This window comes from Diabrotica virgifera, chromosome 1, assembly GCF_917563875.1.
Source record: "Diabrotica virgifera virgifera chromosome 1, PGI_DIABVI_V3a".
Classification (NCBI taxonomy): Eukaryota; Metazoa; Arthropoda; class Insecta; order Coleoptera; family Chrysomelidae; genus Diabrotica; species Diabrotica virgifera.
This window is the reverse complement of record NC_065443.1, coordinates 203,282,291-203,305,716: the sequence shown is the minus strand read 5'-3', so window position 1 is coordinate 203,305,716 and position 23,426 is coordinate 203,282,291. Positions and strand designations below refer to the sequence as shown.

The following is a 23,426-nucleotide window of genomic DNA, read 5'->3' as shown; positions in this document are numbered from 1 at the left end:
GAAAAAGGACGCTGGTAGTATGTAGTAGAGTAGAGGATCCAATATTAGGTCGATCTGCTCTTATCTGATTAATGGATAGAAATTATTGGATAAATAAAGTTAACAATAATTATAATTATAAAAAACAAGGGTTGCCTGGGCTAATTTTGTTCTGACTATAATAATTAAAGGATTACTTTTTTATATAAATTAAAAAAAAACGACCCCGGCAGATATTATTTTAGATTTTTTGGATCATTCTAAATAAAAACAAGGTGTTTTTCCTGTTAAGTTGATCGTTTTCGAGTTATAAACAATTTAAAACTAAAAAACGAAAAATTACGATTTTCCAGGCTCAAAAGCACAAGTAACAAATATTAATGTTTAATCATCAAGTTAGTCCTATCGCCAGTAGGGGTACAACGGCCTCCTTAATTTAGATGGAGTTATTCAAGTTCTTTTTATGTATATTGACCCGTAGAACACAAATTTTTTGAGTAACAGTTGATCCGGATCTCGATAAGTTGTTATAAACAAAGAACTTGAGGAATCACATAACAGCGGTTTTTCACAAAACAAAACATTTTCTTGTATTTTTTGGGTCATTCTAAGCAAAAAATATTTTTACAAGTTTTTTCGTAGGATGTATAGTTTTCGACATAAACGCGGTTGAACTTTCAAAAAATCGAAAAATTGCAATTTTTAATCCCGAATAACTTTTCATTGAAAAATAAAATAGCAATTCTGCTTAACGCATTTTAAAGTTCAAGTCAAATTCTATCGGTTTTGATTATTTTCATTGCTAGAAATTAATTTTTTTATTGTTAAACAAAGCTATAAACACATAGTGCTTGAATGATGTTTTTAATGCATTTCTCATTTGAAATCGAACGAGTAGGCGCGCATACAGACAATTTCTACGTCGATTAAGTACATTAAAACGCATGCATTGGGCACGGGAAACACTAGGTGTTTGTAGCTTTGTTTACCAATAAAAAAAATTAATTTTTAGCAATACAAATAATCAAAACCGATAGAATTTGACTTGAACTTTCAAATGCAGTAAGCAGAATTGCTATTTTATTTTTTAATCAAAAGTTAGTCGGGTTCAAAAATTGCACTTTTTCGATTTTTTGAAAGTTAAACCGCGTTTATCTCGAAAACTATGCATCCTACGAAAAAACTTGTAAGAATATTTTTTGCTGAGGATCACCCAAAAAATACAAAAAAATGTTTTGTTTTGCGAAAAATAACTGTCATGTAATTCCTCAAGTTTTTTGTTTATAACAATCTTATCGACATCCGGATCAACTGTTACCCAAAAAATTCGTGTTCTACGGGTCAAAATACATAAAAAAAACTTGGGTAAGTCCATCTGAATTAAAGAGGCCGTTGTACCCCCCTGGCGACAGGACTAAGTACCTAAATTCAAGTTCAAACCTTCTTCTATGCTAATAAATCCTGATAAAAATTTATGCCATGTTTTATTCTAAAATATATCTTTTAATTATTAATAAGGAAGGCTCCTTATGGAAAGACGGGCGATCGGGCTACATTAACATCTAAAAAACAATGTTTTAAAATAAAACAGGTCTAAAATAGTTTTCAATAACTGATAGAATAAGGTTTGAGCTTGAATTTAGGTACTTCACTATTTCAAAAATGATCTTTTTTATTTATGTCTTGAACCTTGAAAATCGTCATATTTCGTTCCTTTTTCAGTATTAAATTGTTTCGAACTAGAAAAAAATCAATTTAAAAGAAAAATTACGTAAGACCTTTTTTGTTTGGAGTTATCCAAAAAATCTGAAATAATATCTGCACGCGTCGAAAAATTCTTTTTAATTTATAAAAAATCATTTTTGAATTTTATTAATTAATGTCAGAACAAAATTAAGTCGGTCATCCCTTGTTTTTTATAATTTTTCTTCTTGTTCTTCTTCTATTGTATAGACATGACTCTGTCTGTTTTTTCAATGTGCCTCTAGTAAGTTGTCGTTCCATCGTTTTCGTGGTCGTTTAAAAATTTTAACATACTAAATTACATATCCAATAATTTTTATCCATTAAACAGATCGGTGCAGATCGGCCTTATATATCGTACTATGTATTTGACTATTCTAATTGGGAAATAAGCCACAATTTAACTTGAAAAATGATTTTATTTATTGACGTTTCGACTTCCACTTCGGAGGCCGTTGTCGAAATACAAAGTTATTTATGAAACAGTTCGCAAAAAGTACTTCACGGACAGTTTCACACAATATCTTATCTACGATGAACAAATAAAAAAACTGTAACTCTTCGTCACTGGAATTTATTTCTATTCTACCATTTTTAGAACTTTGACATTTAAAAACGCTAACTTCTTTCAAACAACAAAACTGTCAAAACTTTTGTCGTAATTTATTGCTCATTATGTCATCGCCATGACAACGCGAAAGTTAAGGATATTTGATTATATGAAAGTGTGTCAAAAACAGTGCGAAAAAGTAAGTCCTATTTAAAATACATTGTTACTTCACGCACACTTTAAACAGTTCACGCACTACTATCTATAATGCCAGTTTTCACTTTACAAACTAAAAACTTACACATAATATGACAGAGTAGATAAAATTATTTTTCAAGTTAAATTCTGGCTTATTTCCCAATTATAACGGTAAATTATTACTTTAATGCCACAAAGAAATAGCTTCAGAACAACGTATGTAAGTATCTTAGCTTAGACTATTGATAGAGCCAGCCACCAAAGTTCTTCAAATTAAACACACCAATTTCAATGATAAGAATGTGTCACTAATTACTCATTTGTTATTAGAAAGTTTGTAAACGTTATTAGAGAAGTTTTTGCACCTCTTATTTTGCAATTCCGTTATGGTTATCGTTATACTACGTCTGCGCAGTAGCGAATATATGATCCGTTATCGTTATTAAACATAAGGGATTCCGTAATTTACGGAGGTTTAAAGTAGTGCTTATCGTTATCGTTATAGTAATGGTTAACTTGCTTTGTTGCCAGAATGTGAAAAAATCAGTAAAATTACATTTACATAGATTCTAATTTTGATTACCTATAAATTAAAATACCAAAAACTGTTCAAGTATATGCTTAAAATTACAATAACGTTGTGAAGTGAGGTTATGTTTAAATAACCATAACGATGACACGAAAAACCTACTTGACAGGCTGCAAAAACTCTGCTTTTTAACGTTGCCGTAATCGTTATGCTTAATAAAGTTAACCATAGCGGAGCCAAAATCAGCGGTTATTTTAAGAGGTGCAAAATCTCTCAATTAAATCAATCCGAATCTTTAAATAACCTGGGCCTAGATTTTTGACCCTTCACTTCGTTATCGAACGTATTCGCTTTGTATCTGTTTAGTATACGTAGCGAATACGTTCGATAACGAAGCGAAGGGTCAAAAATCGAGGCCCTGACCGAACACAGGCATATCATACAGAGTCATCGGACAAAACGTAATCACGGATACAGTGGAATACATTACAGTATTGCATCCAGTACTGGGATACAGAAAACCACTGCGCATCCGCTAGGAAAAATATTCCGATTCGGATTTGCATGCAAATTTGCATGTTGCCAGGACCAAAAGTTGGTCAAAAATTTTTTAAACGTTTTTTTTTTGTTTTTTTCTAAAATTATTTTTTGCATGGAACAAAGTTTTTTTAGATTTTTTGGATCATTCCAAACAGAAAAGGTCTTTAGTGACATTTCTCTAAAGTTGATAGTTTTTGACATATACGCGATTAAAAATTGAAAAATTGCGAAATTGGCCATTTTTAACCCTCAAAATCTATGTGAAAAACTGAAAATTTGAATGTTGCCAAGGTAGGTAGATATTTTTTAAACATCGACTGATGAAAACCCGAAGAGTTTTTTGCAATACAATATTCAAAACTCCTTTGTTTTTTAATTGCTACTCAAGCGTGCGCGACACTATTTTCCACCGACAGTATGGTGCAAATGAAAGGAATAAATTCGTTATTTCGTAAGCCGGCGACTTTAAGGAAAAATCCCGAAACAGGTCGATTTTTATTTTTAAGTTATGATATTGTAGCATATATGGTATACTAGTGAAGTCATCCATCTGGGCGTGATGACGTAATCGATGATTTTTTTAAATGAGAATAGGGGTCATGTGCTAGCTCATTTGAAAGGTTCTTCAATTCTCTATTCAGTAATATAAACATTTATATAATTATTTATACAGGGTGTCCTTCTACATCTTTTTTGGTCAAATAATTTAATTTAATAAATTTTTTTTGGACACCCTGTATAAATAATTATGTAAATGATTAAATTGCTGAATAGAGAATTAAAGAACCTTTCAAAGGAGCTACCACACGATCCCTATTCTCATTTAAAAAAATCATCGATTACATCATCACGCCCAGACAGATGACGTCACTAGTATACCATATATGCCACAATATCATAACTTAAAAATAAAAATCGACCTGTTTCGGGTTTTTTCCTTAAAGTCGCCGGTTTACGAAATAACGAATTTATTCCTTTCATTTGCACCATACTGTATACACATGCAACGGTGGAAAATAGTGTCGCGCACGCGTGATTAGAAACTAAAAACAAAGGAGTTTTGAATACTGTATTGCAAAAAACTCTTCGGGATTTCATCAATCGATGTTTAAAGAATATCTACCTACCACGGCAACATTCAAATTTTTTCACATAGTTTTTGAAGGTTAAAAATGGCCGATTTCGCAATTTTTCAATTTTTAATCGCTTATAATATGTTAAAAACTATCATCTTTAGAGAAAAGTCACTAAAGACCTTTTCTGTTTGGAATGATCCAAAAAACCTAAAAAACTTTGTTCCATGCAAAAAATATAATTTTACGAAAAAAACAAAAAAAAACGTTTAAAAAATGTTTGACCCACTTTTGGTCCAGGCAACATGCAAATTTGTTAAAACGGGTCCTATTTGAGTAAGATTGTGCAAAAAATCCGAATCGGAATATTTTTCCTAGCGGATGCGCAGTGGCTTTCTGGACTAATAGTTTATTTTTTATTTCTATGGCGTGACGTGACATTTTTGGTTTTTAACATATCAAAGTAAAGTTTGGTTAGGAGTTAGGCCTTTATCATTAACAAGCATTTTTCAGAGTGAGTTATGAGGAACATTACTATACGGAATAACAAATGACCATTAAAACGTGTCTGCTTTTATTTTTTAATAATGTACAGGGTGAGTGAATTTTGACAGCAATTTCTATTCGTCATAACTTTTGAGCGGTAAGTTCGATGTCTCTCATATTTTGGTCAAAATACTATTAACATCAATCGATTTGTTCAAATAGACCAGGGCATTAAAAATAGAAAACACAGGAATAAATCGATTTTTAAATTCAGCACCTATCGACTTGCAACTTTTTGCATTGTGTTTAGAATGACGTCAGGAAAAAAGTCTACAATAGAAAAATAAATGGAAAAGCATAATTGCATTTTACAAAGTGCATAAAATGCATCCAAAAGTGGACAGAAGAGCCAAAATCACTATATTAAGGGCCAGATTTTGTTATCCGGGGGTTCTTGGGGTCACTGAACACGAGTAGGCAATCAGAGTTAAACCCGGGGAGTTAAATCCGGGGATTCGAGGGTATTCGGCAATCAATTGATGCAAACAGATTACTCGGAAGTTTTTGGGGTCGCTGAACACGAATACGCCATTAGAACCAACCCCCGAATCACCTGATGCTAAGTGTCACTGCTAAGGTACGCCATCTTTTTAGTCCAGTCGGGTTAGACGAATAACAGGCCTATCCTTGCGTTAAGAGCTGCCCCAAATTTTATTTTTCTAATCTTTAGGGAGGATCAATATTGGTATAAATTTAAAATCTTGACTGAATTCCACCGTTGCGTTAGCCGCCATCTTGATTTTAAACGAGAACCGTTTTTGCTCAATATTTCCGCCATTTTCAATTTTTTGACAAAAAGTGTGGAAACTGAAATTGTTGAAGATGCGATTTTCTATAATTTCATTTATTATAATTTTTTTCGTGCGGTCGATATTTTCCGAGTTATGAGGGGAAAATTTTGAGAGTTGGAGCATAATTATTGAATTATTGAATTATCTCGTTTATTATTAGTTTTACAACAAATATGTACCTATACAAAAATGAAGAAAATTAAATTCTACACAATTTTGGTCTCTTTCATTTTTTTGATAAAATTAATATTTAAGGTAGTACGTATGCGGTAATGGCGCGAGCGTAAGACCGGATTGATTTTATAGCAATTGTTTTTGTTCAATATCTACGCCATTTTCAACTAAAATTGTTTAAAATATAATTTCCTACAATTTCTTTTTAACAATTTTTTTCATGCGGTTGATATTTTCCGAGTTACATGGGAAAATACTAAAAAGTGGTGGGGGGAGCATAATTATTGAATTGAATTTTGTTTCCGAGCTGCCCCAAATTTTATAATTCTATCCTTTAGGAGAGATCAATAGTAGTGTAAATTTAAAATCTCGACTGAATTTCGCGGTTACATTAGCCGCCATATTGATTTTAAATGAGAAAAACAGTGCTTAATATCTCCGCCATTTTCAACATTTCGACATAAATGGTGGGAAAGAAAATTGTTGGAAATGCAATTTCCTACAATTTCTTTGGCACAATTTTTTTATACAATCAATATTCTCCGAGTTAAGGGGGAAAATAATGGAAGCGGAGGGGAAGCATAATTATTGAATTGTCTCATTTATTATTAACTTTACGACATAATTGTACATAAACAAAAATAAAGAGAGTTATATTTTATACAATTTTTGAAACTTCCAATGAAACATCAACCAAACTAAATATATAAAAGACATAAAAGACATTATATGCATTAAGTTCACTTAATTTTATTAACTAGCGGATTTTATTGGTTGAATTTGTCTGTCGATATTTTAAGTTTTATGTCAGCTAATATATCGTGATGTTTCAACAATTTTTTTTTAAATTTTGGACCCTGTTGGGGGGAATTTTCCCATTTCCCCCTCTTGTAGACCCGCCACTGGTTCTCTCGAAAAATTGTAGTAAATCGTAATTGCAACAATTTCAGTTCTTACACTTTTTGTCAAAAAGTTGAAAATGGCGGAGATATTGAACAAAAAAAATTGCTACAAAATCAATCAGGTCTTACGCTCGCACTTTTACCACATACGTACTACCTTAAATATTGATTATATCAAAAAAATGTACGGCATCAAAATTTTACAAAAATTTAATTCTCTTCATTTTTGTATAGGTATATATTTGTTGTAAAACTAATAATAAACGAGATAATTCAATAATTCAATAATTATGCTACAACTGTCACTATTTTCCCCTCATAACTCGGAAAATATTGACCGCACAAAAAAATTAAAATATATTAAAAAAATATAAAAACAATATTAAAATATATAAATAAATTATACAAAATCGAATTTTCAACAATTTCAGTTTCTACACTTTTTGTCAAAAAATTGAAAATGGCGGAGATATTGAGCAAAAATGGTTCTCGTTTAAAATCAAGATGTCGGCTAACGCAACGGCGGAATTCAGTCGAGATTTTAAATTTATACTAATATTGACCCTCCCTAAAGATTAGAAAAATAAAATTTGGGGCAGCTCCTAATGCAAGGTCAAATGCTATCCCGACTGGGCTATTTAAGATTAGGACAAGACGAACACACATATTGGCATACTGAGCTAGACCAGGGTAGACGATAGCATTCTTGGATGATTGAAATATTATTCAGTATTGTTTCGATTGTCTGGGGTAGCCTATAGTTATCTGCTTAACTGGTTTCAACCGTTCCTCATCTGAAGTTTTGAGCGGTTTGGGCACTAAATTGGTGCAAACAGATTGCTCGGAGAGTTATTGGCGTTGCTGAACACGAATATCATTAGACATAACCTATAAGGTCATTACTAAGATACGTCGTCTTCTAGAGTTTCAAGGGATTTCGGCACAAAATGTATGCAAATACATTACTAGGGTATTTTTGGGGTCGCTAAACACGAATACCTCACAACCGACCCCCAGACTACATGGTGCCCAAGGTCACTGACAAGGCACATCATCTGGAGTTTCGAAGATTTTTAGGTACCATATTTGCAACAGATATTCTTGTTCAGCAACTCCAAGCCCAAAAATCTCCAGAGTACTCTGTTTGCATCAATTTAGTGCAGAAAGCCCTCAACAGTTTATATGACGTGCCTTAGCAGTGACCTTGTGCATCTGGTGGTCGGTTCCTATGACGTAGTCATGTTCAGCGACCCCAAAAAATCCCGAGTAACCAAATCTGGTCCTTTATATACCTACTGATTTTGACATATTTATGCACTTTTGGATGTATTTTATGCAATGTAAATGCAATTCAGCATTTCCACCCATTTTTCTATTGTAAACTTTTTTCCTGATATCATTCCGAACACAAGTCGATAAGTGCTGTATTCAAAAATCGATTTATTTTTCCTAAATGGTCTGGTCTAAAACTAGAAAAAATCGGGTCAGGGTTTAAAAAAATAGTTTGGCCCATAAAAAAAATCCATCCTATTTACGGTTTTTGAAAACTCTGAAAAGAATTTTACAAATTGGACAAATAGGCAAATCAAATGGCATAATTTATTTTTAATTTATTTTTTACCCATTTAAATACCTAATTTTTAATGAAAAAAATCAAATTAGACTGTGAACTAAAAAAGTTTGGCAAACTGAACTACATATTTGAAAAATGGTTCTTGCAAAAATTAAACTTTTTGAATAACTATTTAATGTATAATTATTAATACAATCACAACCCATGCTATACATTTTAAATAGTACAACCATTTTGCCAATTTCGAGAATTTCAGATGGTCCAAGTTGTTTTGAATATTACTTAAAATATCGTCTTGTATAATATTAGTTTTTCTTTTTAAATTCTGGTAAATATTGATTCTCAATAATTGATTGTTCCATAGTCCAATGTGTCCATAAGTGTGTTCCAATTTAATTTTTTAAATATGTAGAGGGGATCCGTAGAAGCTTAAGTTCAAGTTTTTGGGGTCGCCACCCTTGTCAAACCTTGCCAAAGTGGTTTCGTGCTATATCTCCTAAACTACCAACCCTACGGAAAATATAATAAAACATAAAATGTAGCAAATTAAATTTCCTACAATTTTGTTTTTATTACTTTTTATCGTTAAGTGACCAACAAAAAAGATATAAACAAAAATAAGTAAAAAATTTTTAGCAAGTTTCTTTTTGGAGGTTATAACTTCTTTTCAGTTAGTTTTACAATAAAATAACATTTAAGCAATTTTGTAGAGGGTTTAGCGAACAATTTCCACTATAACGTTGTTTAATTCTATTTATTTATCTAGGTTTTACAGCGCTCCAAACTTGACCAGATTCTCGAATTCTCATAGGGACACAATAAAAATAATCGTTAGGCGTACTAGCCTATCTATATATTTTTTTATTCATACAATTTATTATAATTTTAACGTTCATATGCTATTATTAATCTGTTTTTGACCCTTCTCCCAACTAGAAAACTCAGAACCCTAAGCATATATAGAAAAGGCACAATAAGTTGTTTGAGGACAAATTCGCCGGTCCAGAAGAAGAATGACGCAACCGCAAAATGCAAAATGCCTCAGAAGAGCCAAAAAAATGATTTTGAAATATTTAAAATAGGGATTAAATGAAGAGTAATCGTCCAGGAGCATCGGTATGGCGTTTGTTTTTTGTCAACGATGGCTTTTATTTTCATCGATATTGGTTCGAATTTCATTATCTTAATTTAATCGCCCCATCTTCAACCCTATCTACAGTTGCGTCATTATGCGTCTGAAACAAGGTCTAACATAGCGCGTATTTCAGTAACGACGCAACTACCCTATAGTGGCTCAGCACATTTTTACAGTTCGGTCGTTTTTGTATCATCTGTACATAGTATTTTATAAGTTAATTACCTACGCAATAAACAGGAAATGACAAAATTTGCAGTTACATCAGTGGCGTAGCGTGAGTGTCGGCCGCCCGGGGCGGAAGACAATTTTGCCGCCCTCTTATTTAGGTATTTTAATTTATAGTATACTATACATTACATACATTAATTATAGAGAACTTTTCGGCGAGAACAGTTATCATTATTTTGCATTATACAGGTTGGATTTTAAATAAAAAAGTTTATCTAAGTTTTACAATCACGTTTGTTAATACAAAAATTCTTTTACTTTAACTAATTAGATACATTGATATAACTTAGGTACCGGTACCTATCACTTAAGATTAGGTACACCTTGACGATCGACAAAAGTTCTAATTAAAAATCAATTTTTAATTAGAACTAGAACGATACTATAATGTTATATTTTTATTTTTATTGAAAAGTAATATGAGTATTTGTTAGAATTAAAAACAAAACTTCCGTCTTCAATTAACAATTTATACGTCTACTTTTTTTAAGAGCAAAGTCTTTTATTGCACCGTCAATGTCTATCGCATCACACACCTCTTGCTCAATAGACAAAATAGCCAAATTAGTTAGTCTGAGCGTGTGCTCACTACGGAGACCAAAAGATTTTATCCTCGCTCCGACCCTCGCTCTCTGGTATTTATATTCGTGAATTCTCGCATTTAAAATAATGTATTTATTTTACATAGCGATCGATAATATAGTTTCGATCGCTATGTAAAATAAATACATTATTGTATATGCGAGAATTTACGAATATAAATACCAGAGAGCGAGGATACAATCCATTGCTCTCCGTAGTGAGCAAACCCTTAGAGTACTCATTGTCGATCTTAAATAATTTTTAATCAATTTCAATTTTGAAAAACTCCTCTCGCAGCTGGCATTGCTTGTAGCAACTGTGAAAAATATTCGGAACATTATTAAAATATTGGGCACAGTATCTTCCACCTTGGATTTAACAATAAATTTAAATATTTTAAGCGAGTCTGCATTAATCAATTTCGTTGCCTATAGCAGCAACGAAAGTCCGCAGTCGAAGTTTTTCCAGCTTGAAACCCTGCTCGTCAATTTCGTCAGATGCGTAGTCTAGATTACATTCAGTGTTGTCTGGATCTAATAATATAGCCGTCGTTAGATAAACAAACTTATCCGTTAAATCCTGTTGCTGTTGAAAAGGCTCACGAATTTCTACAATAACTCTATCTCTATCTAACGAACAAAACAGCTTTCGTCTCAACTCATTTTCACAAGACAAGTTAGCACCTCTAGTTCCGTCATCAAAAATATGCTTTCTTGTTATGCGCCTCCGAGGTTTTATGGAAACTCCAAGTTATTCACACATATTTTTGCATAATCTACCTACAGCGCCATTTGCTCATTCCTCTCTTTTCTCTGTCAATATCATCTGCAAAGCATTTACTTTCTGAGCGCACAATCTTATGTCAAGTCCTTTTGTTTGTAAATATTTTTGTGCATCATTCACTGCATGTAGCATCGGTTGCCACAGGCCCAAAAAACAAAGAAAGGAAAATGACTGCATCGAAACTAGTGAAGCACCTGCATCTGTCTTAGTGTTTGTGCCTCTGTCAGTTTTTCCAAAGTGACGAGAATGTCTTTGTAATGATGCCATGTCACGGCATCGCCTCTTGCACTCCACCGCGTGTCTTGAATCCTTTTTTTGCCTGTAGCTGCTATCAGAACTTCCCAACGATGTGTCGATAAGGAAAAAAAGAATAGCAACGTTCTAAATTGCCGAAAAAAAGTTGTGGTGATTGTTAGTCATAAACGGGGAATTTCGACAAGTCAGTATAGACGTTCTTGCCAGTCACTACAAAATATCATTCAAAGAAAAGGAATTCATCGAATTCGTCACAAAATAAGTAATTAATAATGAAAAATTCCGTGCTCCTTTCAATCGGTCCGAATTTGTAGTTGCGATAAAAATATAAAATGGTTCAAATATTTACAAAATATTTTTATTATTTATTGTTAAATTTTGCCGCCCCTAAAAAGTGCCGCCCGGGGCGGGCCGCCCCTGCCGCGCCCACTACGCTACGCCACTGAGTTACATCATTATTCTTCCGTACCGGACTGAATATCTGCCTGCTATTACTTTCATTATTATAATTTTTCCTAGGTGGCGCAGCAGTCGGTTCCCCTCTACTTAACTTATTCTTACAATTGTGCTACCTATTTGGCCACGTGCAGTCGTATTAAAAATTGTTAAAAGTATTTTGAGTTTTATAGATAATACTATCGAGAGTCTTGTGGGCAAAATTTATATTTTTGTGATTACATAAGCATTTTGTGTTTTTTGTAAGCGCGCATCATGAGTGGTGATTATTTTATTTGTAAGAAACCTCTGGGGAAAATTATTTGTCAGTGGGAAAGTCGGGCTATCTTTACTTACTGTTGTCGGCGAACGTTTTTTGTCTCTTTGTATGGCGGAAATAAAGACGTTTCTCTGGAAATCCTGAGATACAAACGATTCGCTAAAACAGTGACCAAAAATGTATTTATTCTGTCCTCACTTATTCCAACACAAGATGCAGTTTGTTTCCACAGACTCCGAGTGTATCACCAGATTCAGTCATGGCTCGGTAAACATTGTGATCCAGAAGATTGGGGCTGGAAAAAGCATGGACAATTTTGGATACCAATCCAAACTTCCAACAAACCTCCAGTACCCCTGAACTTATTAAATTCATCTTTTGCAGATGTAATGGAAACTGGAAGTGCATATGGTTGCCGAAAAGCAGACCTCAAATGTTCAGCAGTGTGCCCCCACTGTGGTGGTGAAAGTTGCAGTAACGTCGTGTACATATCAACATTAATTATTATTGAAGCAAATGAATTGGAAGATGAATTACCGACAACGACGCCAACTCTAACTCTCATTATACCACAAAAATTCACCTCGGATACTGATTCAGATCTTGACTCGCAGCCTAAACCATCGAAAAAAATGAAAAAATAATAACTATGATAGATGTTTTTTAAGATATAATAATAAATAATATTATTTTGTCTAGAAATTGTCCGTGGATTATGCCTATTGGGGATACCACACAAAAAACGCGCCTCCAGAGTCTACCTCATAGGTGGCGGGGCAAAGGGTCAAAAATAGTTTAATAATAGCATAGGAATGTTAAAATCATAATAAGTATATAGATAGATAGAAAAGTAAGCCTAAGGTTTTGTTTTTATTGTATTCCTATGAGAATTCGCGAACCTGGTCAAGTTTGGAGCTCTGCAAAGCCTAGATAAATAAATAAAATTAAACAACTTTTTAGTGTAAATTGTTCGTTGAAAAATCCTCTACAAAATCGCTATAATGTTACTTTTCCGCAAATCGCCAGGAAATTTTGACATTCCTGTCAAAATTTCTTGAAGAAAAAGTCAGGACTTCCTTACTGTAAGGAAATGTCATTTCCTTACTGTAAGGAAATGATATTTCCGTACAGTTGTTAGTGTTAAATTTATAAGCGTCAAGTTTGACAATTCAACCTCAATACGTTTCCATAGTAACCCAAGTAATTTTATTAGGAATTTCAAAGCACCATTTATTTGGGAATAAAATTATCGCGTTTTTTTTTAAATCAATCAATATCTGTCGAATTTTAAACGATTTGCGGAAAAATAGTATGTTTACCTCGTAGGAAAAGCCACATTCCTGGACTCTGTGTTGCTAAGTCTCGGCTTGCGCCTCGACTTAGCAATCTTCACAGTCGTCCAGGAATGTTAAGCTTTTCCTACCCGGTAAACAATGTACTATTGTTGTGAAATGAACGGACAAAAAGTTATTTCCTCCAAAAGGAAACTTCTTACAAAATTTTCTCTTATTTTAGTTTATAACTTTTTTGTTAAGAGCGCCTAACCTTTGGATCGAAAGTTCCGAATGGTAGTGAGTTCGAATCTCACCAGGGTCTGGAATTTTTTCATTTATTATAAATTAATAAATGAAAATAGTTTCTGTCCTTGTGGGATCGGTACTCACCGGAGGGAACGCAGACGTTCGGATACAATTAGCGTCTCTTTGCAAAGACAATGACGTCGACTTTGCAAAGTAACAAGACACTTACTCAACACACACACTACACATTACACCTGAGTTAGTGATAAGTTACACAATTACGTGACTAAAGGTTCTAGTTCTAAACCAACGCCAGAATCAGAGAAAAAAAAACTTTTTTGTTGGTCACTTGACGATAAAAAGTAATAGATATAAAATTGTAGAAAATTTAATTTGCTACATTTTAGTGTCGTTAAATTTTCTCTAGGGTTGCTAGTTTAGGAGATACAGCGCGAAAGCCCTTTGCACCCCTTTTTCCAAGATGGCGGCCGGGGAAAAAGGGTGGCGACCCCAAAAACTTTAACGTAAGCCTCTACTAAACCCCCTACGCATTAAAAAAATAAAATTGACCCCTCTAAGAAATGTAACCCTAAATGTAATATTTCAATGGACTAATTAAATAATTAAAACTAAAATTTTACAATTAATTCCAGAAACACAGTTAGAAACAACAACTAATCCAAATAGCTTACATCAAATAAAACAGCAAACACAGCTACCCCACCAGGATGCTTTAAGCCTTCTTGTAAATTAGCCCACTTTTTGTCATAGTGAACAAGATGCAATTCCAAAGGAAATCTAAAAGTTATGAAAAACAAACGTGAGAAAATATAATATTTCAAAATTAAGTAGCTTACCTGTAGCGATCGATAGTATGTTCGGATTGCCAATGAAAATGAAGATGGTCCAACTGAAAAACATTTGGCAGCCCCCCTCCACTTATTTCTGGTATTGGATCACGTACTTTCAGCCGAACTTCCGCTGAAACATGTAAAATAAATTTCAGATTAATCTTTTTTTTTTTTTTAATTTTAGGAATAATAGAAAAATCAGTAGACCCCGCTAGCAAAATTATTCCGATTCGATTTTTTTTTTCACAAACTCACTCAAAAAGAGGTCCTTATAACATATCCACAGGGTGCCATGCGGTGCCGTGGTCGAAAAATTGTTTAAGCAATTTTTTTTTTAAATTCACAAAAATAATATGTTTATTTCGAACAATTTTTTTTTAGATAATTTGGGACATTCTGAGCAAAAATGGTCTCGTCATTTTTCTCTAAAATTAATTGTTGTCGTGTTCAATGCGATTAAAAATTTGAAAAATGGCCATTTTTAAGGCTTAATAACTCGATTAAAAATGATTATTATGAAATTTAAAAAGTGACCAAATCAAGTTTCAAACCCTTTCTTCAAGGTCCTGAAGATATTTTTGTCATTATTTTATTACAAAGCTGTTATTTTTAATTATTAACAATTAGCGCTATAGTCCAGGATGTATCGTCGCCCTCGTTAGTGAAATTATTCCGATTCGATTTTTTTGCACAAACTGACTCAAAATAAGGTCCTTATAACATATCCACAGGGATCCGGGCCGTGCCGTGGTCGAAAAATTGTTTGTACAATTTTTTTAAAACAAATTTACAAAAATAATTTTGTCACTTCGCACAAATAGAGATAGATAATTTGGGACATTCTGAGCAAAAAAGGTCTCTTGTGATTTTTCTCTAAAATTGATTGTTGTCGAGTTATACGCGATTTAAAATTTGAAAAATACGAAAATGGCCATATAACTCAAAACAATCAATTTTAGAGAAAAATCACAGGAGACCTTTTTTGCTTAGAATAACCCAAATTATCTAAAAAAATCGTTCGCAATGAAAAAATTATTTTTGTGAATTGTTTAAAAAAAATTGTTTAAATCATTTTTCGACCACGGCACCGCCCGGCACCCTGTGGACGTGTTATAAGGACCACTTTTTGAGTAAGTTTGTCCAAAAAGATCTTATCGAAATAGTTTCGCTAACGGGGGCGACGATATAGTCTGGACTATATGGGATGTTGCATGTTACAAATATCGTTCGGATATTGCTTTTGGTATGCGAGCTTCCTAAGTGCATTGAAGACATAAATTAACCGCTGATATGTATTAGACCATGCTGTACTGTTGGCCCCGTTAGGTAAATTATTCGGATTATTGGACTATAGCGCTATTTGTTAATAATTAAAAATAGCAGCTTTCTAATAAAATAATGACAAAAATCTCTTCAGGACCTTGAAGAAGGGGTTTGAAAATTGATTTAGTGACTTTTTGAATTTGATAATAATAATTTTTAATCGAGTTATTAAGACTTGAAAATGGCCATTTTCGCATTTTTCAAATTTTTAATCGCATATAACTCGATAACAATCAATTTTAGAGAAAAATGGCAAGAGACCTTTTTTGCTCAGAATGGCCCAAAGTATCTAACAAAATATTGTTCAGAATGAAAAAATTATTTTTGTGAATTTGTTTAAAAAATATTGTTTAAACAAATTTTCGACCACGGCACCGCCCGGAACCCTGTGGATATGCTGTAAGGACCTCTTTTTGAGTAAGTTGGTGCAAAAAAATCGAATAGGAATAATTTCGCTAGCGGGGGCGACGATACAGCCCGGTCTACAGGTTTATCAATAAAATAACAATGAATTATACTATATCGAGTTTTCTTTATTTGCTTTGAAATACAATTTAAATACAGTAAGTAACACTTAGCATTTTTGATAAACGAACATGTTGTGTAAAAAGAGTTTTAGTCCAATGACTATCAACTCCTTCTGGGTTTATTACTAATAACTAAACTAAGTATAGACACAGACACTTATTTTCTAAATGATAAGTTACACAGTAGGGTGGTTCGAAAAAAACTTTTTTTCTTATTTCAGATCGCTATAGTGCGCAAAAGTTGCCATTGGTATAGACTTGAAAAAACCACTAATTATTATTTTTTTATTAATTTGTCTTCCGGTCGCGCAATGCCATCGAAGTTAGCAAAAATTGTGAAAAATCTTAATTTTTCATATTTTTTTTAAACAGGCCAGATGGTTTTAATTGCGTTACTATACCATGAATTGACTACTAAAAGTATGTAAAATCAATATAAATGCACTTATTATACATTTGTTTCATATCTTCCGGTCACGCAACATAAGACAAAATGAGTAAAATTAGTAGTTTTTGCAAAATTTCAAAGTTTGACTGTTTAGTACAATTTAATAATACGACTTTTAGAGATGCTATAGTTTAATTCAATTACAATAATATATTTAAAATCCAAGCATATAAGATACATTTTGATATTCAAGTGGAATTCGGTTGCGCAGCTTCGTCAAAAACAGCAGACTACTGAGAGGCGAGGCGAAAGTGTTGAATGCCATCGAAGCTCGCGCAGCCACAAATAGAGATACATGTGGGAAGACCTCTACAATGGAGTATTTGTCTTCTCCATTACAACGAAGTGCCATTCTGCCACCTTTTCCAACACTTAGATGGAAATTCAACAGGCACTATAGGATATCCGGACCGATTGGAAAGGCCCTACCTGATTGTGAAAGACTACCAGTTGTTGTTGATTTTAATCGTTGGCATCGCTGAGCGATGCAATAATGTGGTTCTAATATAGCCGTCTCTGGAACTGTCTCCACACACTTTACTTGAAGTTTCGGTCACTAGCTTAACGCATCTTTCAACTGCCTGTGTATGGCATGGCAAAGTAAATATATATCTATACTCATAACAAGCTTGAAGTCATTGCTCACATACTGTTTTATCTCTTCATTAGTCAATGTTCTTAGCAGTAGAGGGGAGTCAGTGTACTGGTGTTCCATTTGATAATTTCGTAATACTATTTAGATTCAAAGTTTAAGTTTGGTGGTTTAAAGATTCTGATAGAGTCACTTTCAGATATTGCTTGATTTTCCTTCATGATACGCCTAAAGCCCAGCTCTCGGACATGGTTTCTGTCATTAGTTACCATAGCCAAAAGTAAATTTTCGGGATGGGCAAAGTAAGCATTCCGTTGTAAAACGGGATCAACAACTTGAAGCAGCTCTTCTGGTAAGTACCTTGAAGATTCAGTGATTTTGTAATCATGTCTAGGCCCATCTGTGAATTTGTGGTTTATTTTTGTGGCAAACCACAGAAGCATATTATAACATTTGAGAATAAATGTGACAATCTCTCTCAGATTTTCAGAAGGGTTGGACACACTGATGTAGAAACGCAAAACTCGGTTTGCAGTAGTAAGCCATCTTGAATGTGACGTTGGGCTAGGATCACGTACCCACTACAAAGTCTTCTGAACAATGTCCTGACTTGATGACTTCTGACAATTTAAGCAAGTACAATTATCGGTGCTTGCTAAGAATACGCTTGTCAACTTTTGGAATTTCACAATCAATAGGATTAAAATCAATAAGTGGTAGGCTTTCACAATCAGGTAGGACCTTTCCAATTGGTCCGGAATATCCTATTGGGTCTGTTGTATTTTCATCTAAGTGTTGGAAAAGGTGGTGGAATGGCAGTTCGTTGTAATGGAGAAGACAAATACTCCATTGTAGAGGTATTCCCACATGTATCTTTACTTGTGGCTGCGCGCGCTTAGCTGGCATTCGTCACTTTCGCCTCGCCTCTCGGTAGTCTGCTGTTTTTGACGAAGCTGCGCGACCGAATAACAATTGAATATCAAAATTTATCTTATATGCTTAGATTTTAAATATATTATTATAATTGAATTGAACTATACCATCTCTAAAAGTCGTATGATTAAATTGTACCAAACAGTCAAACTTCGAAATTTTGCAAAAATAACTAATTTTACTCATTTTGTATTATGTTGCGCGACCGGAAGATATGAAACAAATGTATAATAAGTGCATTTATATTGATTTTTTATACTTTTAGTAGTTAATTCATGGTATAGGAACGCAATTAAAACCATTTGGCCTGTTAAAAAAATATATGAAAAATTAAGGTTTTTCACAATTTTTGCTAACTTTGATGGCATTGCGCGACCGGAAGACAAATTAATAAAAAAATAATAATTAGTGCTTTTTTCAAGTCTATACCAATGGCAACTTTTGCGCACTATAGCGATCTGAAATAAGAAAAAAAGTTTTTTTCGAACCACCCTATTACACAGTCCCCACAGTTCAATGCCGTATGTCTAGATGGGCTGGATGACTGCTTTATACACTAATATTTTGTTAGATAAAGATAAGGTGGATTTTCGGCCGAGTAACCAGTAGTGTTTTTTGAATTCCATTCCTAATTTCTTCCTCTTCATCCAGATGTGTGTTCTCCATGTTAGCCCCTTGTCAAAATGTAATCCAAGATATTTTATAGTATCATTTTTACGAATGTTGTTGTTATGCATTAGAATATTCGGTGTTTATTTGTGACATTTAGTTAATACTACGTTAACTCGGATTTTGCGTCGTTGATTTTTATCTTCCATTTCTTAGCCCATATTTCAATTAAATGTATGTTTTGTTGCAATATTTCAGCTGCCTGTATGGGATCTGGGTTTTTTTTATCAGAATTGCAGTGTCATCTGCGAATGTTGCGATTGTAGATTCTTCTTCAGTTGAGAAATCAGCTGTAAAGACTGTGTAGAGAATTGGTTCCAAGAACAATATCGAGTTAAAATGTTTTCCCAAAATTTAATTAGGCATAACTAATTAAGTAAGAAAAAATGTTAACTATAGATTAATTTACCCTTGAAGCTAAATCTAATCTGTAACAAATGTTGTTAAATAACAACGAAAAATAACATTTTTCCCCATTTTTTTACTCTGACTTTTTTTACTAAGCGAAAACAAAAATCATTAAAAATAATCATTAAACGGAGAATGGTACATAATAAATATAGTCTAGTCGCAACATACGGGGTCCCGTGAGAAATTCTAGCTCGCCGTGATTTGATGGTGGTATTATAGGTTTTTTGAGTCGCTGAATCCAATGGAAGTGGTCTGGAAGCCCAAATATGGTGCGTTTAATTGTTATTTAGAAATTGGGGTAAAATTAGGTATTTTTCAGGTATTATTAGAAGCCCTGTAAAGAAATTGATAGTGTTAAGGTCTTCTCTGGTATATTTTTGGTCGCTGAATCGAATGCGACTAGTCGGGATTACTCAAAATATATTCCTATTTTGTTAATAACAGAATATTTGTTTATTAGCTGAAAAGCTCGAAATAATGCGCTATCTACCGCAAATTTGTAGTCTTTTTCATAGTATTTTTATACGCTAAATCGATTGCCACTATTGTGATAGCTTAAACCACGTTCCGATTTTGTTATTAATAAATTAATTCAAAAATAACGTTTTATAGTACGTTTACTCACGGTTTTTGCTCTAAATTTTAAAAAACCACTTGAATTGACATAAAATTTGGCATACACGTAGCTAACATGTCAAACAAAACCAACGATATTGTGTCGATGTGTGCTTTTACCCTGGGGGTGACTTTCATCCCTTTTTGTGTGTGAAAAAAAAACCTTAAAATAAGTCCGATAATAAGTGGATAAACTGATTAATTCTAAGCAACCTTTGTTCTATACAGTTTTTTCACTAAGTAGAGTTATTTGCGAGTGAATAGGTTTACATTTAAACAAAAAAAACACGTTTTGGGTGGTTTTATAAGCACTTTCGAACTGATGAAACTTACAGATCATATAAATACAACCTAAGTAAAGCAACTTGTGAAGCGGTAACGATTAATTTCATTTGAGATAATAATTAGGGGGTGATTTTCTCGTTTTTTTTACCAAAAAAAAAAGGACCAACTTTATTTTGAGGGTAACTTGCTCATTTTTAATACTAGATACTTTTTCAGAAACAGGAATAAACTTTTTTTAAAAGCTTTTAAAAAGTTGTAATGAGTTTGCCTTAAAAAGTGCTTAATTTTTTGATTATTTTATGTTGAAATATTCAATTTGGAATTTGACGAATATGAATCTGTTGTTCATTAGTTACAACTCCGCTTCTACTGGGTCTACGGATGTCACACCTACACCATATTTTTCACTTTTTTATAGTCTATATTTTAGCTACGAAATTTTTTTTAAATACTTAATTTTTGAGTTATTTGCAAAAAACCGTCTAAAAACGTGGGTTTTTTGTTGAAAAATGAACATATTTACTCGCAACTAACTAGAAAAGTGAAAAAACTGTATAGAACAAAAGTTGCTTAGAATTAATCAGTTTATCCACTTCCGGACTTATTTTAAAGGTTTTTTACCCCCTAAAAGGGGTGAAACCCACCCCCAGGGTAAAAGCACACATCGGCACAATATCACTTGTTTTGTTTGACAACATTAGCTACGTGTATGCCAAATTTCATGTTAATCCAAGTGGTTTTTTTTTTAATTTAGAGCAAAAACTGTGAGTAAACGTACTATAAACCGTTATTTTTACAATAATTTATTAATAACAAAGTCGAAACGTGGTTTAAGCTATCACGACTACTAGCAATCGATTTAGCGTATAAAAGTACTAGGAAAAAGACTACAAACTTACTATAGATAGCGCATTATTTCGAGCTTTTCGACGAATAAACAATTATTTTGTTATTAACAAAATTAAAGCATCGTTTGAGTAACCACAATTAGTCGCATTCGATTCAGTGACCAAAAATATTCACCAGATTCTCCAGACAAGACCTTAACACTATCAATTTATTTACATAATTCTAATCATATTAGAATAGGCTTCTAATAATTCCTGAAAAATACCTAATTTTACCATAATTTAATAATAACAATTTAACGCACCATATTTGGGCTTCCAGACCACTTCCATTGGATTCAGGGACCCCAAAAAACCTCTAATACCACCATCAAATCACGGCGAGCTAGAATTTCCCACGGGACCCCCTATGTTGCGACTAGACTATAAAATTCTCACATCTTCCCAAAGTATGAGATAAATCAAACTTTAAAAAAGAATGTAACGACATCAGACATGGATATAACAACCAAAAAATAAATGAATAATCAATTTCAATTTGTCTTTCAAAGAGTAAAATGTTAATTTTGTATTATAAAATATTATCCTTACCTGAATGACCGTTATTTTTTACCAAAATAGCTGTTTCCCTTCCGTAACCAAATAAACTGTATGGAGAAAAATCAGCTTCTTCCGCTATCGATTTCGATAGAGGTATGGGACTCTGCTTTGATCCAGTCTGGCACAATGCAGCCCAATGCCCTAAAAGGATTTGGAATGTTACAATTGATACTAATATACATAAAAAATATATCCTATCAAACTAACTTTTTAAACATCCAGTAAAAAAAATATGAAAAGAGCTAATATACAGGGTGTCCCGAAAAGATTGGTCATAAATTATACCACAGATTCTGGAGTCAAAAATAGGTTGATTGAACCTAACTTACCTTAGTACAAATGAGCACATAAAAAAAGTTACAGCCCTTTGAAGTTACAAAATGAAAATTAATTTTTTCCAATATATCGAAAACTATTAGAGATTTTTTATTGAAAATGGACATGTAGCATTCTTATGGCAGGAACATCTTAAAAAAATTATAGTGAAATTTGTGCACTTCATGAAAATTTTATGGGGGTTTTGTTCCCTTAAATCCCCCTAAACTTGTGAGTATGTTCCTATTAAATTATGATTGTAGCACTATTAGTTAAACACAATGTTTCTAAAACTTTTTTGCCTCCTAGTACTTTCTCTAAAAGCCAGTTTTTATCGAGATATTCTGAATATTTTTTAAGTAACCACATATTTGTATATGGTTAAGTACGATTGTAGAGACCTGGTAATAATAAGATTTATTTATAATTTACATTTTTAGGTATATTTTGAACCAGATTAAACAAGGAGCCACATCTCGATAAAAGGTGCCTTATCGAAAAAACACTAGGGGCAAAAAACACAGTGTTTAACTAATGGTACCGCAATAATAGTTTAATTGGAACGTACACAAAAATTTGAGGGGCTTATAGGAACGAAACCCCCATAAAATTTGTATGTACACATATTAAAAAAGAAGCCGTACCTCGATAAAAACTGGCTTATTGAAAAAAAATTAATAAGAGGCAAAAAAAGTTTCAAAAATATTCTGTTTAACTAATGGTACCACAATAATAATTTAATTGGAACGTACACAAAAGTATGGGGGGGTTAAAGGGAATTACATAAAATTTTTATGGGGTTTTTTATCCTGCCATAAGAATGCCACATGTCCATTTTCAATAAAAAATCTCTACGAGTTTTCGATATATGAAAAAAAAATCGATTTTCATTGTGTAAATTTAAAGGGCTGTAACTTTTTTTGTGTGCACTATTGTATATAGGTAAGTAAGGTTCAATCAACGTATTTTTGATCCCAGAATCTTTGGTATAATTTATGATCAATCTTTTCGGGACACCCTGTATATTTTTTATTTTTTTATTAATTTGTTATTTCTAATTTTCCCTAATTTTTCAGTGGAATTACTGGTATGCAAAATGTTATTGTCACGATAATCGGATAAAATAAGAGGCGTGGCTTTAATGTTGGTGCCACCATTGGTGATCTTTTTCTTTATTAATTCACTATAAC

The 23,426-nt window shown here is 32.9% G+C and overlaps 1 protein-coding gene across 1 annotated transcript in view; it reads right to left on the bottom strand.

Moving 5' to 3' along the window:
• The window catches only part of LOC114331925 (putative carbonic anhydrase 3), a 147,971-nt gene that overhangs the window by 15,615 nt on the left and 108,930 nt on the right, over positions 1-23,426 (bottom strand). The window contains exons 3-5 of the mRNA XM_050646337.1: positions 21,913-22,062; positions 14,677-14,800; positions 14,512-14,617 (exon numbers count right to left, since the gene is read on the bottom strand). Coding sequence (XP_050502294.1) covers positions 14,512-14,617; positions 14,677-14,800; positions 21,913-22,062 — 380 coding nt within the window. The remainder of the gene's footprint in view (positions 1-14,511; positions 14,618-14,676; positions 14,801-21,912; positions 22,063-23,426) is intronic.